The sequence below is a fragment of the Lipophrys pholis genome (genome assembly GCF_963383615.2).
Source record: "Lipophrys pholis genome assembly, chromosome: 14".
In the NCBI taxonomy this organism is placed as follows: domain Eukaryota; kingdom Metazoa; phylum Chordata; class Actinopteri; order Blenniiformes; family Blenniidae; genus Lipophrys; species Lipophrys pholis.
Genome location: NC_137633.1, coordinates 8,995,958 through 9,006,905, shown reverse-complemented (window position 1 = coordinate 9,006,905; position 10,948 = coordinate 8,995,958). Strand labels below are relative to the sequence as shown.

The following is a 10,948-nucleotide window of genomic DNA, read 5'->3' as shown; positions in this document are numbered from 1 at the left end:
GGAAACTGCACTTCACATTGTTCCTGCTCGGCCCGAAGCGCTGCCCCTTGTCAACTGTCTTTATTCTTCACAATCTTATCTCACTCTTGTAAGCTTCACATCCAAACAGGCATCCGAACACTTCGTGCGACTTGAAGAATACGAGACACAGTTGAAATAGGGATTTCAGGATCTTTGCTGTTTACCTCGTCTTTGTGTTTTTGATAACGTCGTTTCTGATGCTCGCAAAGCACGTCTTTGTTCTGCACCATGAGAAGGAAGAAACTGGAAACAACCCGCAATTTTACATTCAATTGGTATATTGATCCTAGTATTTTCTGGCATTGTTTTGTCATTAATCAACAACAACAGAGAAAATAGTGAAAATAAGGATATAGACAAATGTAAGACAGTATACATAGATGATTTACTTGGTGTGTTTTATTAGACACAAAATGAAAAGACTATCTCTTTCTTGATAATACAAAGTTGCAGCAGTTATTCAGTCAGTAAACACAGTGAAGTTCAACTTCAGTCCAACGCAGAGTCTTTAAAGTAGGTTTGACTTCATCTTCTGTTAACGTCTAATGAGAATTGAAATAGAGGAAGGTATATTTTGTGAATGAAAGGCAATAGGTAATGGTTCATTTTGCATAGAATATTATGTGATGCACGTTGTGCAGTTTCAGAGCTAAGAAGAAAATGCTTTTTCTTTATTCTCATGTTTTCGCGTAGATTTGACTGACGTGCAAGGCCACCATCAAAGAAGAGTTTCTAAGTGTACATTGAGACGGACATCCACTGGAAAACAGAAGAGACACATCGTCAAAGCAATTTAACTTTGGTACACCTAAATCAAAGTCCACGCAGCACAGAGACATAAACTATGCAGTCCAGTTTCTTTCTTGGAATTTTGGTTTCATTTAATTGGTGTGTAATGTGAAAGAAGGTAAACTTTATTACCTCAAACTCTTGAAGAGTCATGGCCTTTCCGTCAGACAACTGTTTGAAGATTTCTGTGGAACAACACCCGATTCGTCACACTTTTAACATCTTAAGATAAAAACAAGGCGGGAGCCATGGAACAGAGTTTTAATTGGTTTCCTTCTAAAAGCTCTTGGTTCCCTCGCTTTTCTGGCACGGCCGATTGGAGCACAGTTTGAATTAGCTGTAGGTCGGGAACAATGGGGACTTACTGTAGAACGAATGGTTAATTTCATGCTGATCTCTGTCGCCCCCATGTTTCTCACTTGGCTGTACTCACTCTGCATGCAGTCCAGGCGAATGAACAGACTGATGAAACTCTCGAGACTCATGTGTCCAGAGGAGGCGCCATAGCGCAGAGCCATCACGTTGAGCATGTTGTCGCTGACCCTCACACCTGGAAGACACGCACACGGTCACTGCTCACAAAGAGTTATTCATCCAATGACTTGGTCGTCCACTGCATGCTTCTGACAAATGCAGTAATTCGTCCAGACATGCTACATTGGACTTTTAATCACAGCTCAGTTCTCATGATCCCGGGAAAAAATCTCATTTTCTTCGGACCTCGGTGGCACGTAAGGCCATGAATCCCGGGGAAGTGCAAAGTGAATCAAAAATGATTGGCTGTGACTGACGTCAAAATGATTATCTCTTCAAGGAAAGATCAGTCGCAGTGAAGAGAATTCAAAGTATTTCTTCTCTACTCCTGGTGAATGTGATGCTAAGCCAGTTTATTTTAAAACAAAGTAGAATAAAAGCTGCCCGGTAATAAAATAGTCTGCAATGTCTCCTCACAGCAGAACGACTGGATTCTACTCCAAGTTGCCATTTGTATTGCGCGTTCTCCCTGTGTCTGTATGACTGGCTCTAATTTAGTTTCCTGATTTTTAACGTGTTTGGGTTATAGTGTGTACTTCGGTCTGTTTCTCGGTTTAGCCTTGTGATTGGCAAGTGGCATTTTAAAAACCTACTAAACAATTTGAACAATGTCTGAATTCGTTCCAGCCTCAATACAGAACTTGGCTCCAGTTAAAGGCCGGCTTTTCTTTAGCCTTGACTGGCCATGAAATGTTTTAAAGCAGCACACCAGTACTGGCAGGGAAGAATGTGCAGCAGCTTTTTGCGGCAAAGGAAAGGTGACAGGTTGGAGATTTTCTAACGGAAGCTTTGCTTGTATCCTTGGCAGACATGAATTTAATCAATAAGTTTGTTTTAGGAGAAGTTTTTGTAAGATTCGTCCTGAAATGACGAAGAGTGTCCGAGGTTGACGTAACTCCATTCATTGTTAACTTAAGACCAGCAGTAGTGTTTGTGTGAGCACAGAACAAAGGATAAGCGATTGTAAGAGGGTTCACCTGAAGCTGCAAACGCATTCCTCAGCTCACTCAGCGACAAGGTTCCTGTATGAGAAACGTCGGTGAGATAGAAAATGTCCTGGGAAAAGAAAATACACGTTGAAAAAATGTAATCAAACCAAATTAACGAGTGAATGTTAAATCATTAAAAATGAAAATGCCAGACCTGGTTTCCTTTACCTTGTACATGATGACCTTGTCCCATAGGTGATCAAATTCCTGGCCGTTCAGTTTGCCTGTGATTGATGTCTTTTGAAGATATTAAGGTTGTAATGATAGTGGGTATTAAAATGACACAAAATGCACCGTGATTATAAAACAGCTGTGAGAATTTGCCCATCTTCGATATACTATAGTTCACATCAGACCCCGTTTACAATTTTTTTCAAGTGAAAGTGGAAAACTTTTGTTGCTATATGGGTGTCCATTTACATGACACCCTGAAAACACAACTTTTTGAAAACAGCTCCCAAGGTGGAACTTTAAAAAAATACTCAAGACTGTGTGAACAGGGAAAAATACTTTATTTTCTAAAACACTGCTGCTGTGCATGCCCCCCACTGCCGTAGTAAATACTTCTTCTGCACATGTCCAGAAGAACTATCAAGCCACCAATTATCCTTTGTTTCCTTCATCATGGTAACACGGTTCTTTTCTTTTCTCGAGTCTCCACAAATTTCTCAGGCATTCCAAACTATCTTTACTTTGTTTCTATTTTCTGCCGCATCTTTTATTTTTAGTCTCGATTCAGACTTTTTTCATTTGAAGACATTTTGTTCACGCCATCTGTGAAATGCGGTACCAATGGAGGTTTTTCTGTGGTACTGTAGCAGCTTTTCTGTTGTCACACTGTGACATCGAGCGGTGCAACAGGGAGCGGACGGCTGCATTCACACGCTCCCAAACAGAAACGCAACAGACGCACCGAGATTGTTTTTTAATGGACCAGACCAGATGTGTGTAAACATGCCTCACTGACAGCAGCAGATCCTGTTCGCCCTGCGGAAAGAAGCCGAGTTCTATTCAATAATGTTGTTTTCATTAGGAACCTGTGCTACTGCATAGCTCTGAAATGGATGACCTTCAAATTTTGTGTATACTAAACTCTCTGATAGGTTTGGAGTTTTCCATCCTTACCCTCGCTGGCTAAAAACACCCGACAAGCCACATGATTTGTTTTCTCAGAACACGTCATCTGATCATAATGATATGTTTTTAATCAGCGTTATCCACGACTTTTCTATATCTCCCATTTTCCTTTTTTCCTTTTGTATAATCCGGCTCGACAGGTCTTTACTTGAGCATTAAATGAGCTTTGAAGCCAAAAAGTAACGTATAAACGACTCCATTATTTGTAGTATGTGATTTATCGTGAGAATCCCAAGAGGATACATCCATCAGTGCAACCATGCTGCGACAGGCGTCGATGCTGAAACCTCCGGATTTCAAGTCTCCTGAATAAAACAGATGTCTGAAATTAGCAATATAATAGAGTCACACAACTTTGTGGAACAATAGAGAATTATACATTGTCAGACCTTTCAGGATTTTTTCATTTAGAAGCTTCTGTAGCTGCTCAGCGTCCACTTCTTTATACTAGGAACAACAACAACAACACAAAGTAAGGAAAAGTATCTAGTATTGACTTCCTGTCTCGGCCTTTGCTCACAGATAATTTAGCACAGAATGGTTCGACGATATTTGGACATTTTTGGAAGCAGTTTCGCTCAGATTTGTTCCCCATGTGCTTCTGACTGACTCTGCCTTTCTCTAATGTTCTTTATCGACCCATACATGTTTCCACCTAACCCAACTGGTCGCAAAGTTTTCCTCTAGTTGTCTTTTATCACCATTTACTTTAGCAACCTTTTGTATTGCTGCTATCAAACTGACAATAAGCAATGGAATACAGTCATTCTATTCTATTGTGAACCAAATGTAGGGTTATGAAATCATTGCATTTATTTTTTTAAATTTTTAAATTTTCAATCGTCACGGAAGCACAAGGTGCTGCTTCCCTTGTTGCACGTGCTGGGGAAGAAAACTGCAGTTTAGACCGAAGTCGGCTGAATTACTGCGCCTTGAGTGCAGATTTAAAACCCAGAGGTACAGAGATCAAATTCCACCTACTTTCCTTTTTCCTCCTTTTCTTTTTGTTGAGCCAGCTGACTCGGAGAAACAAAAACTCCCATCAGAGTTCACTTTAAGTTCACAAAGTTGCACTTTTTCAGTCTTACCTAACCCGGTCAGCCTCGTGTTTGAGGACAGAGTAGTAAAAAAATAAATAAATAAGAAAAAGTCATTGATAACACTGTAGAGCTCAGGGGAGTGGCTTTTCAAAGTTTTTTCTACTATAGTCTTTTCACGTTACACACAGCCTTTGGTTCGCACACTAAAATCACTGCAGCAAAGTGAGACGTCCCAAAGCGTAATCAAACTGGACTGCTTCAATCAAACCAGTGAGAGATTATTTACCTTGTCTGAGTGTTGACTAAATAACATTTCCCTGTGCTTCTCCTCTTGTTCATCCTTTTCCTGCCTGGGCTGGAAATGGAAAGTCGATGAGAAAATCATTTTTGCAATGTCAAAGGAATGCAGTAGAATCCCATGGTTAATAAAATACTAACAACATGTTAAAGCTTACAAACCCTTTCAAGCGCTTCGTGTTTATGGTCACCGGAATTCTCACTGTGAAGAAAGTACAAACCAGAGGATTAAACCACCGAGTTTGGGATTGGAAGACAAACTGCAGCTTTGAGAAGCATACTGGCAGTGAATCTCTGTCTTGGAATGGATGGCCAGGATGAAGGAGGACGTTCCGTTGGGCTCGAAGGTGGACGGCACAATCAGGTACTCGCCAGGCTTCACCGTGAGGATCTCTGTGATGTCACAGGCGTTCGCGAAGGTTTTGGTTTGGGCGATTGGAGCGTGGCTGCTGAAAAACGAGGCTGGAAACTTGCCCCTCTGTGCCACATACTGCAATCACGCGGCAATCACAGAAATTAATAAATAAATGAATCATTTAAAAGGAAAGAATATAAAGAAAAGATTCTTACTTGTTGGGGCACCTTGAAGGAAATCCATCATATTGGAGAAAAACAAAAAGTTATCGCCAGTTTGTTTTTAAATAGCGATATATTAAAAAAGATGTGCAACATTTCAACATAAATCAAATGCAAGATTTCAAAACTTCATCAAACACACAGGCTGCCTGGACATTCATACCTGGTAATAGTTCAGAGTGTCTTAGTCTTATCTTCAGGAATAGCTTCATACTATTTGCTCTTAACATTTTAGAAAAATCGATAGTGTATATATTAGCAGAGCACAGGATAGCTTGTTCTTACTCAATCAGACAGGCGCACCGACGTTTCACGCGTACTGCACAAGTAGCATATCGCAAATAAAGATCGAGATTTACCTCAAATATCGAGAATCCAATGTGGAATTTTTGCACCAGGCGTCGGTTCCTCTTGTCGGGCTTCTGAATGAGAAAAACCACAACGTCTGTCTCGCCATCATCCGATGAATGTTGACCACCAATCCTGACTCGATACTGCGGGTTGGTCCAGAAGCTGTCTGGGACACAAACGGAAGAACAAGGGGGGAAAAAAGTAAAAACTCAAGTTCAACAGGTTTTTTTTTTTTTCTTCTTCAAATCATGTTGATATCAAGTGGTATTTGTTCATTGTGTGGTGTGTTTTTTTTAAGACTGCTAGTCATGTAAGAGTGCTTGATGTAAACATCCTGATTTGAACACTGAGTTTCGTCTTATCTTAGAGCACTTGACCCTGCGCCATCGTAGATATCCCACTGATAAGGAGAACTGTTTGAGTGTGCATATTTACTGAAAGAGGTCTCTCAATGACTATCTTTAATATTTGACCTCCTGTAGTCTTCCATGATGTTTATATTTAGAATAAATAGTCCCAATGCTTTAAGGGAACACTACAATGGCACGGATGTGCATGTCCAGAAATGGCTTCACTAATTTGACACACAAGTGTTGAAACAATATGAGTAAAGAATGGAGAATTGCCTAATGCTGCGTTTACACATAGGCAAGATGTGTTAGAAATCTAATATTTCCGTCATTCGTGGAACAATTCTAACATTCTTAATGTGACAGTCAGATGCGTAATGTCACTTCCCGCAGCTGAGCCAGTGGGAGCCGTAAACAAGACCCTTAACCTTTAACAGTTCTACTTTTTACTCATCGGGATATTTATCTTTGCCCATTTATGATGAATTCTGCACGTTTTGTTGTAATCTGAATACCTCTGTTGTTCATGCAGCCTCCAGCAGTAATCCCTGCAACCCAACGGCCCTCGTGCATGCAGGTTTTCCAGCTGGATGAAGAGCTTCCATCGAGGAAGTCTGGGCTCAGGCCACAGATGTCAAGGTCAGCATAGCATCTGCAGAAGTCTTCAATGGTCATCCTGTTTTAAAAAGGGAATTGTGATTGTATTAATGCTTGGATTATATGATTGCATTGGTCTTTGTTAGATCCATAATCTTTTTTCTTTCTGAAAAGGATTTGTTAATTCATCAATAATTCTCACCAAAACTCTCCGTCATCGGCGACAGATAGACATAGGTCACGTTCTTGAGGGCTCACAGTTTGCCACAGAGAGGACCTTCAAAAGAGATTTTATTATTTGAATTAAGTAGTACTTTCCTCTCTTGCAGATGGCTGTTTTTAGTGACACACCTGATGTTCAAACTAAAACCGTGCTTACCGATCACTCCAGTCCCCGTTCCACTCTCTTTTGCCCCATGGATTCCACAAGCGCACAAGATTTACAATGTCCCCTTGGCTCATCATCTTTAGCAGAAAAACCCGACATCAACACAAACCAGCAATATACAAACACAATTAGATTTTGTCAGGCATTGTCAGTCAGGTTTGAACTTATAGAGTGCAATGCTTCACCTGTTTGACCCCTGTCACTGTGTAGGCGTGGCCTTGGACCAATCCATTGGGTAATACAGTGTTAATAGGCTCTTCCTACAAACCAGAGACCGGTATCATAGTAAAACATTGGCTGATCCACTTCTGCTGACATGAACACAGCCAAGCTTAGTGCAAATATTTGTCATATTTTGTTTTATTCAACAGGAATACATTTGGTCCAATAGGAAAAAAGCATAAAACTGTCTGACAATACAACTAGTGCAATGTGTGTAAATGAAAGTTATGTTTCAATATTATTTCATTTGTATGATAACTTTTGTTTTAGCTGTGATGGGCAACAACACAGATAAAGTGCTCATATTAAAGAGGTGGATTTTATATGTAATGTCCATAAATAAATTTTTTGGATCACAATTCTAATAAAACTAAATCTGGTATTGCAGATTTCTATACCATACTTGTGTAGTAAATGTAACTCAAGAAAATAAAACATGCATGTCACAGCTCTGTACAGTTTAATTTGCACTTTTCACCTTAATTATGTGTTGTTTCTGTGTAATGAGACATTACTTACACCAGGAGCTGTGCCAGGAGCTGTGCCAGAAGCCATCAGCGTGTTGGATTTACCAGCATTTACAATGAGCTGCCAAAGGTTATGGGGGGGATTGGACAGATCAATACGCATGTGGACACCACCAGTGAAGTCCATCATGGCCTCAGCAGGAGTTCCAGCATCCATGTCAGTGTAGGAGCCACAAACCCTTAACAAATAAACAGGAAATGTTATGACTTCTAATATTTATGGTAAAACTTGTGTATGTCTGAGAAGTTTCATTCACATACTTAGCGTAGGCTTTCTGCAACAGGGCGGGCCAGAATTCATTTGGGTCCCTGGACTGAACAAACACGAGTCTGCCGTTGATTGTTGGCAGCTTGTCATCAATCACAACGTCCACCCATCGCCCGAATCTCCAAAACTGAAAAATGGACACTACGAAATGAGAAATACATTTCCAAGCTTTTATCTCGCTTCGCAGGGTCAATTCTTCAGTTAATGCTTCAGCTCTGTCAAATAATTGTTAATACAATATTTTCTCTTCATATCCTCTTGTTTTCTCTCCCTGTGAAACAATGGAAAATGTCTGATGACAACCACTGAACAAATCCTTAGATATGGACGCTGACATCTATACACACTCTTTTGAAGACAGCGATGTCCACATTTTGGACTGAGAAGACAGATGACTTTTTAAAAGAAAAGTAGTAAAAGAGAAGCCATCTGTCTGACAGTGAAACCTTATCTTGACAGAAGAGGTTCATGCCAACATCATTCCCCTATTTACGTCATTGTTCTTTCTACCGCTTAAGAAATCCTATCATGCAACTGTAAAGGTTTATGATCATGGCCACAACCTGGGTCGTACGCTGCATTAACATAAGAAACCTCAGGCCATCGTCACCATATGAAACCTTGGATGACACATTGTGCACACAAGCGTGGACATTATTAGAAAAAACAGATGAGATCAGCTCACCAAAGCATGAGTCTAAATAGTGTTGTTTTGAACTGAAGTTATACAATTAGAAATTGATCATTTGTCATTGGGGCTGATTGATATTTACCCGGAAATGAAAGAGTCCGCAGTAGTTCTCATCAAAGTTTTGCTCAAGAGGAACAACTTGGCCAAAGATGGATTTTTGAAAGGTCAGAGCTCCAATAGATGCAAGAAACCAGCAGTCTCCTGTTGAGAAAAAAAAAAGAAAAGAAAAATCATTGATTTGGTAGGAAGTCACCGAGCCACATTTGAAAATAGCAGGAAGGATAACAATACTCTACCAAGATTTCCTTGAACAAAATCAAACCTGGAGATACCATGTTGCACAAAAAATGGCTTCTGGCTGATTTTCTGAAACAGGGAGAGAGAGAACGAGAGAGTGAATTAATCCTACTTTATGTTTACTTAATATAGGTAGATTGATATGTTTTTCATTTCATGTCCGTTAAGTTCCGACTCTGCTGGAGAAGAGTGCTGCGTCCTGTTGCAGCCGTCTTTTAGTAGGTGTGAAATTAATGTCACCCAAAATCCTGTCCTCCATGTATTTGTACTTTGCAAACCTTAAAAAAAACACCAAACTGAGTCCATGCATCATAATTCATATAATAAAACAAACTATAAAATTAAATTGAAAAGGGAATCAGTCATGTGGTTTCATGGTTAGCACTGGATATCCCTAGTTCTACTCTGGATAGGGATGGATGGATGGATGGATGGATGGATGGATGGTCCAGTCATATCAGAATACCTACGATTGGTCTCAGCCACTTGACCCGGGCCAGGTCATTTGGCTTCAGGATGCCCTGACCGATGGAGGTCCAGTCAGGAGGGAAGGTCTCATCCAGGTACCGCACTCCTTTGTGGACGCAGTACTGTTTCAACAGCTGGTAGTCTTGGCCCAAAAACCTGTCAGGGTTTCCCATGCTGCCATAGCCGTCTCGCCGATGACGAGCCTCCATGATGTTCAGACACGCACCGGGGGGAGGCATCGCTCAAGCTTTTGTTTTTCTTTCTGTGACCATTTTGAATCAATGGCAAGGACGTTTAAAGAGAGAGAGCAACAGACCGTGTGTCAGTAGAGTGCTTGTTAGGCTTATTGAGAGCAAAAAAAGAAAAGAAAATTGAGTCAACATGTAATTTGTTTCTCTCAAAAATTAAAGCTGAAAGGCAAAGCACATCTCGAATGTCCAGAAAGTACGAACTGAAAATGGATTATCAAACTGATTTTGCAGTTCTCCTGCTGGCGCGCACACACTGACTCCCAGAACTGCTGTCATCCTAACATCTAAGAATCAAGTTAAATTAGAAAATGGGTTTTGAAACCGTCTCACACGATCAGAGATTAATTATTTCTTTTCTAACATAAATATTAGCAAGTGCTAAATTGGACTCCAATAGATTCCACCCAAAGGTCACAAAAAAGTAACTTTAAAATCCCAAAATCGCAATTGATGGAATATGCCGTGATGTTAAACACACACAATACAGAAGTCCAGTGAAAGACATCAGTTCTATTGTGATGTGCTGAGTTGCAATTCTGCAAATTAAAAGTTTGCTGAGAAACAGTTATGTAACATCAAATCAAATGCGAATGTGTCACATCGTGACATCTTATTGTCACTGAAAGGTCAAGTCCGCATGTTCTTTCTCAGCTGATTTACTTTTTGTTTGCGCACAAGAGTAATTGTAACATAAACGGCACTCCTTCCAAATATGATATGCACCCAATTTTAAAAAGCCACCGGTGAATCAGCCACTCGACATAACAGAGCGAGAAAATCTTACCGAACCAGATGAAGGGACAGAAGGTGCGCCGTGACACAGAGGGAGGGTGGGAGACGACCTGAACACAAAGCAGCTTGCGAATGTTACAGACCAAACGGGTGCCCGTATGTTTTGCCCTCAGATATGTAAACAGGCTTCAAGTAAATCCTCTGACGTATTGCAGCTAGATCTTCTGAACTGATTTGAACATAGAACCTGGAGAACGACTGTAACTTTAAGGGAGATGACCCAGCTACCTACACTTTCATTTTTATGACGTGACTCAATCCTGTTGTGTTGGTTCATGGGCTCATAGTGTCATTAAAGTGCATTCATGTCCACTGCAGTGGAGTGGCTGTCAATGTTTAACCATTGCATGAATAATATGACTG

At 40.5% G+C, this 10,948-nt stretch overlaps 1 protein-coding gene across 1 annotated transcript; it reads right to left on the bottom strand.

Annotated features, from left to right (window-relative positions):
* Window positions 1-408: 408 nt before the first annotated feature.
* LOC308119689 (calpain-1 catalytic subunit-like) lies at window positions 409-9,781 on the bottom strand (the record flags this gene model as incomplete). Its single annotated transcript, XM_080479838.1, has 20 exons — window positions 409-780; window positions 943-995; window positions 1,244-1,360; window positions 2,322-2,400; window positions 2,502-2,570; window positions 3,714-3,775; window positions 3,860-3,917; window positions 4,797-4,865; window positions 4,970-5,009; window positions 5,089-5,297; window positions 5,743-5,900; window positions 6,600-6,760; window positions 6,884-6,958; window positions 7,061-7,146; window positions 7,255-7,329; window positions 7,811-7,997; window positions 8,080-8,213; window positions 8,860-8,978; window positions 9,074-9,143; window positions 9,545-9,781. The coding sequence occupies 20 exons, from the start codon at window positions 9,779-9,781 to the stop codon at window positions 754-756; spliced, it is 2,085 nt and encodes a 694-aa protein (XP_080335964.1). The 3' UTR covers window positions 409-753.
* Between the last annotated feature and the right edge of the window lie 1,167 nt (window positions 9,782-10,948).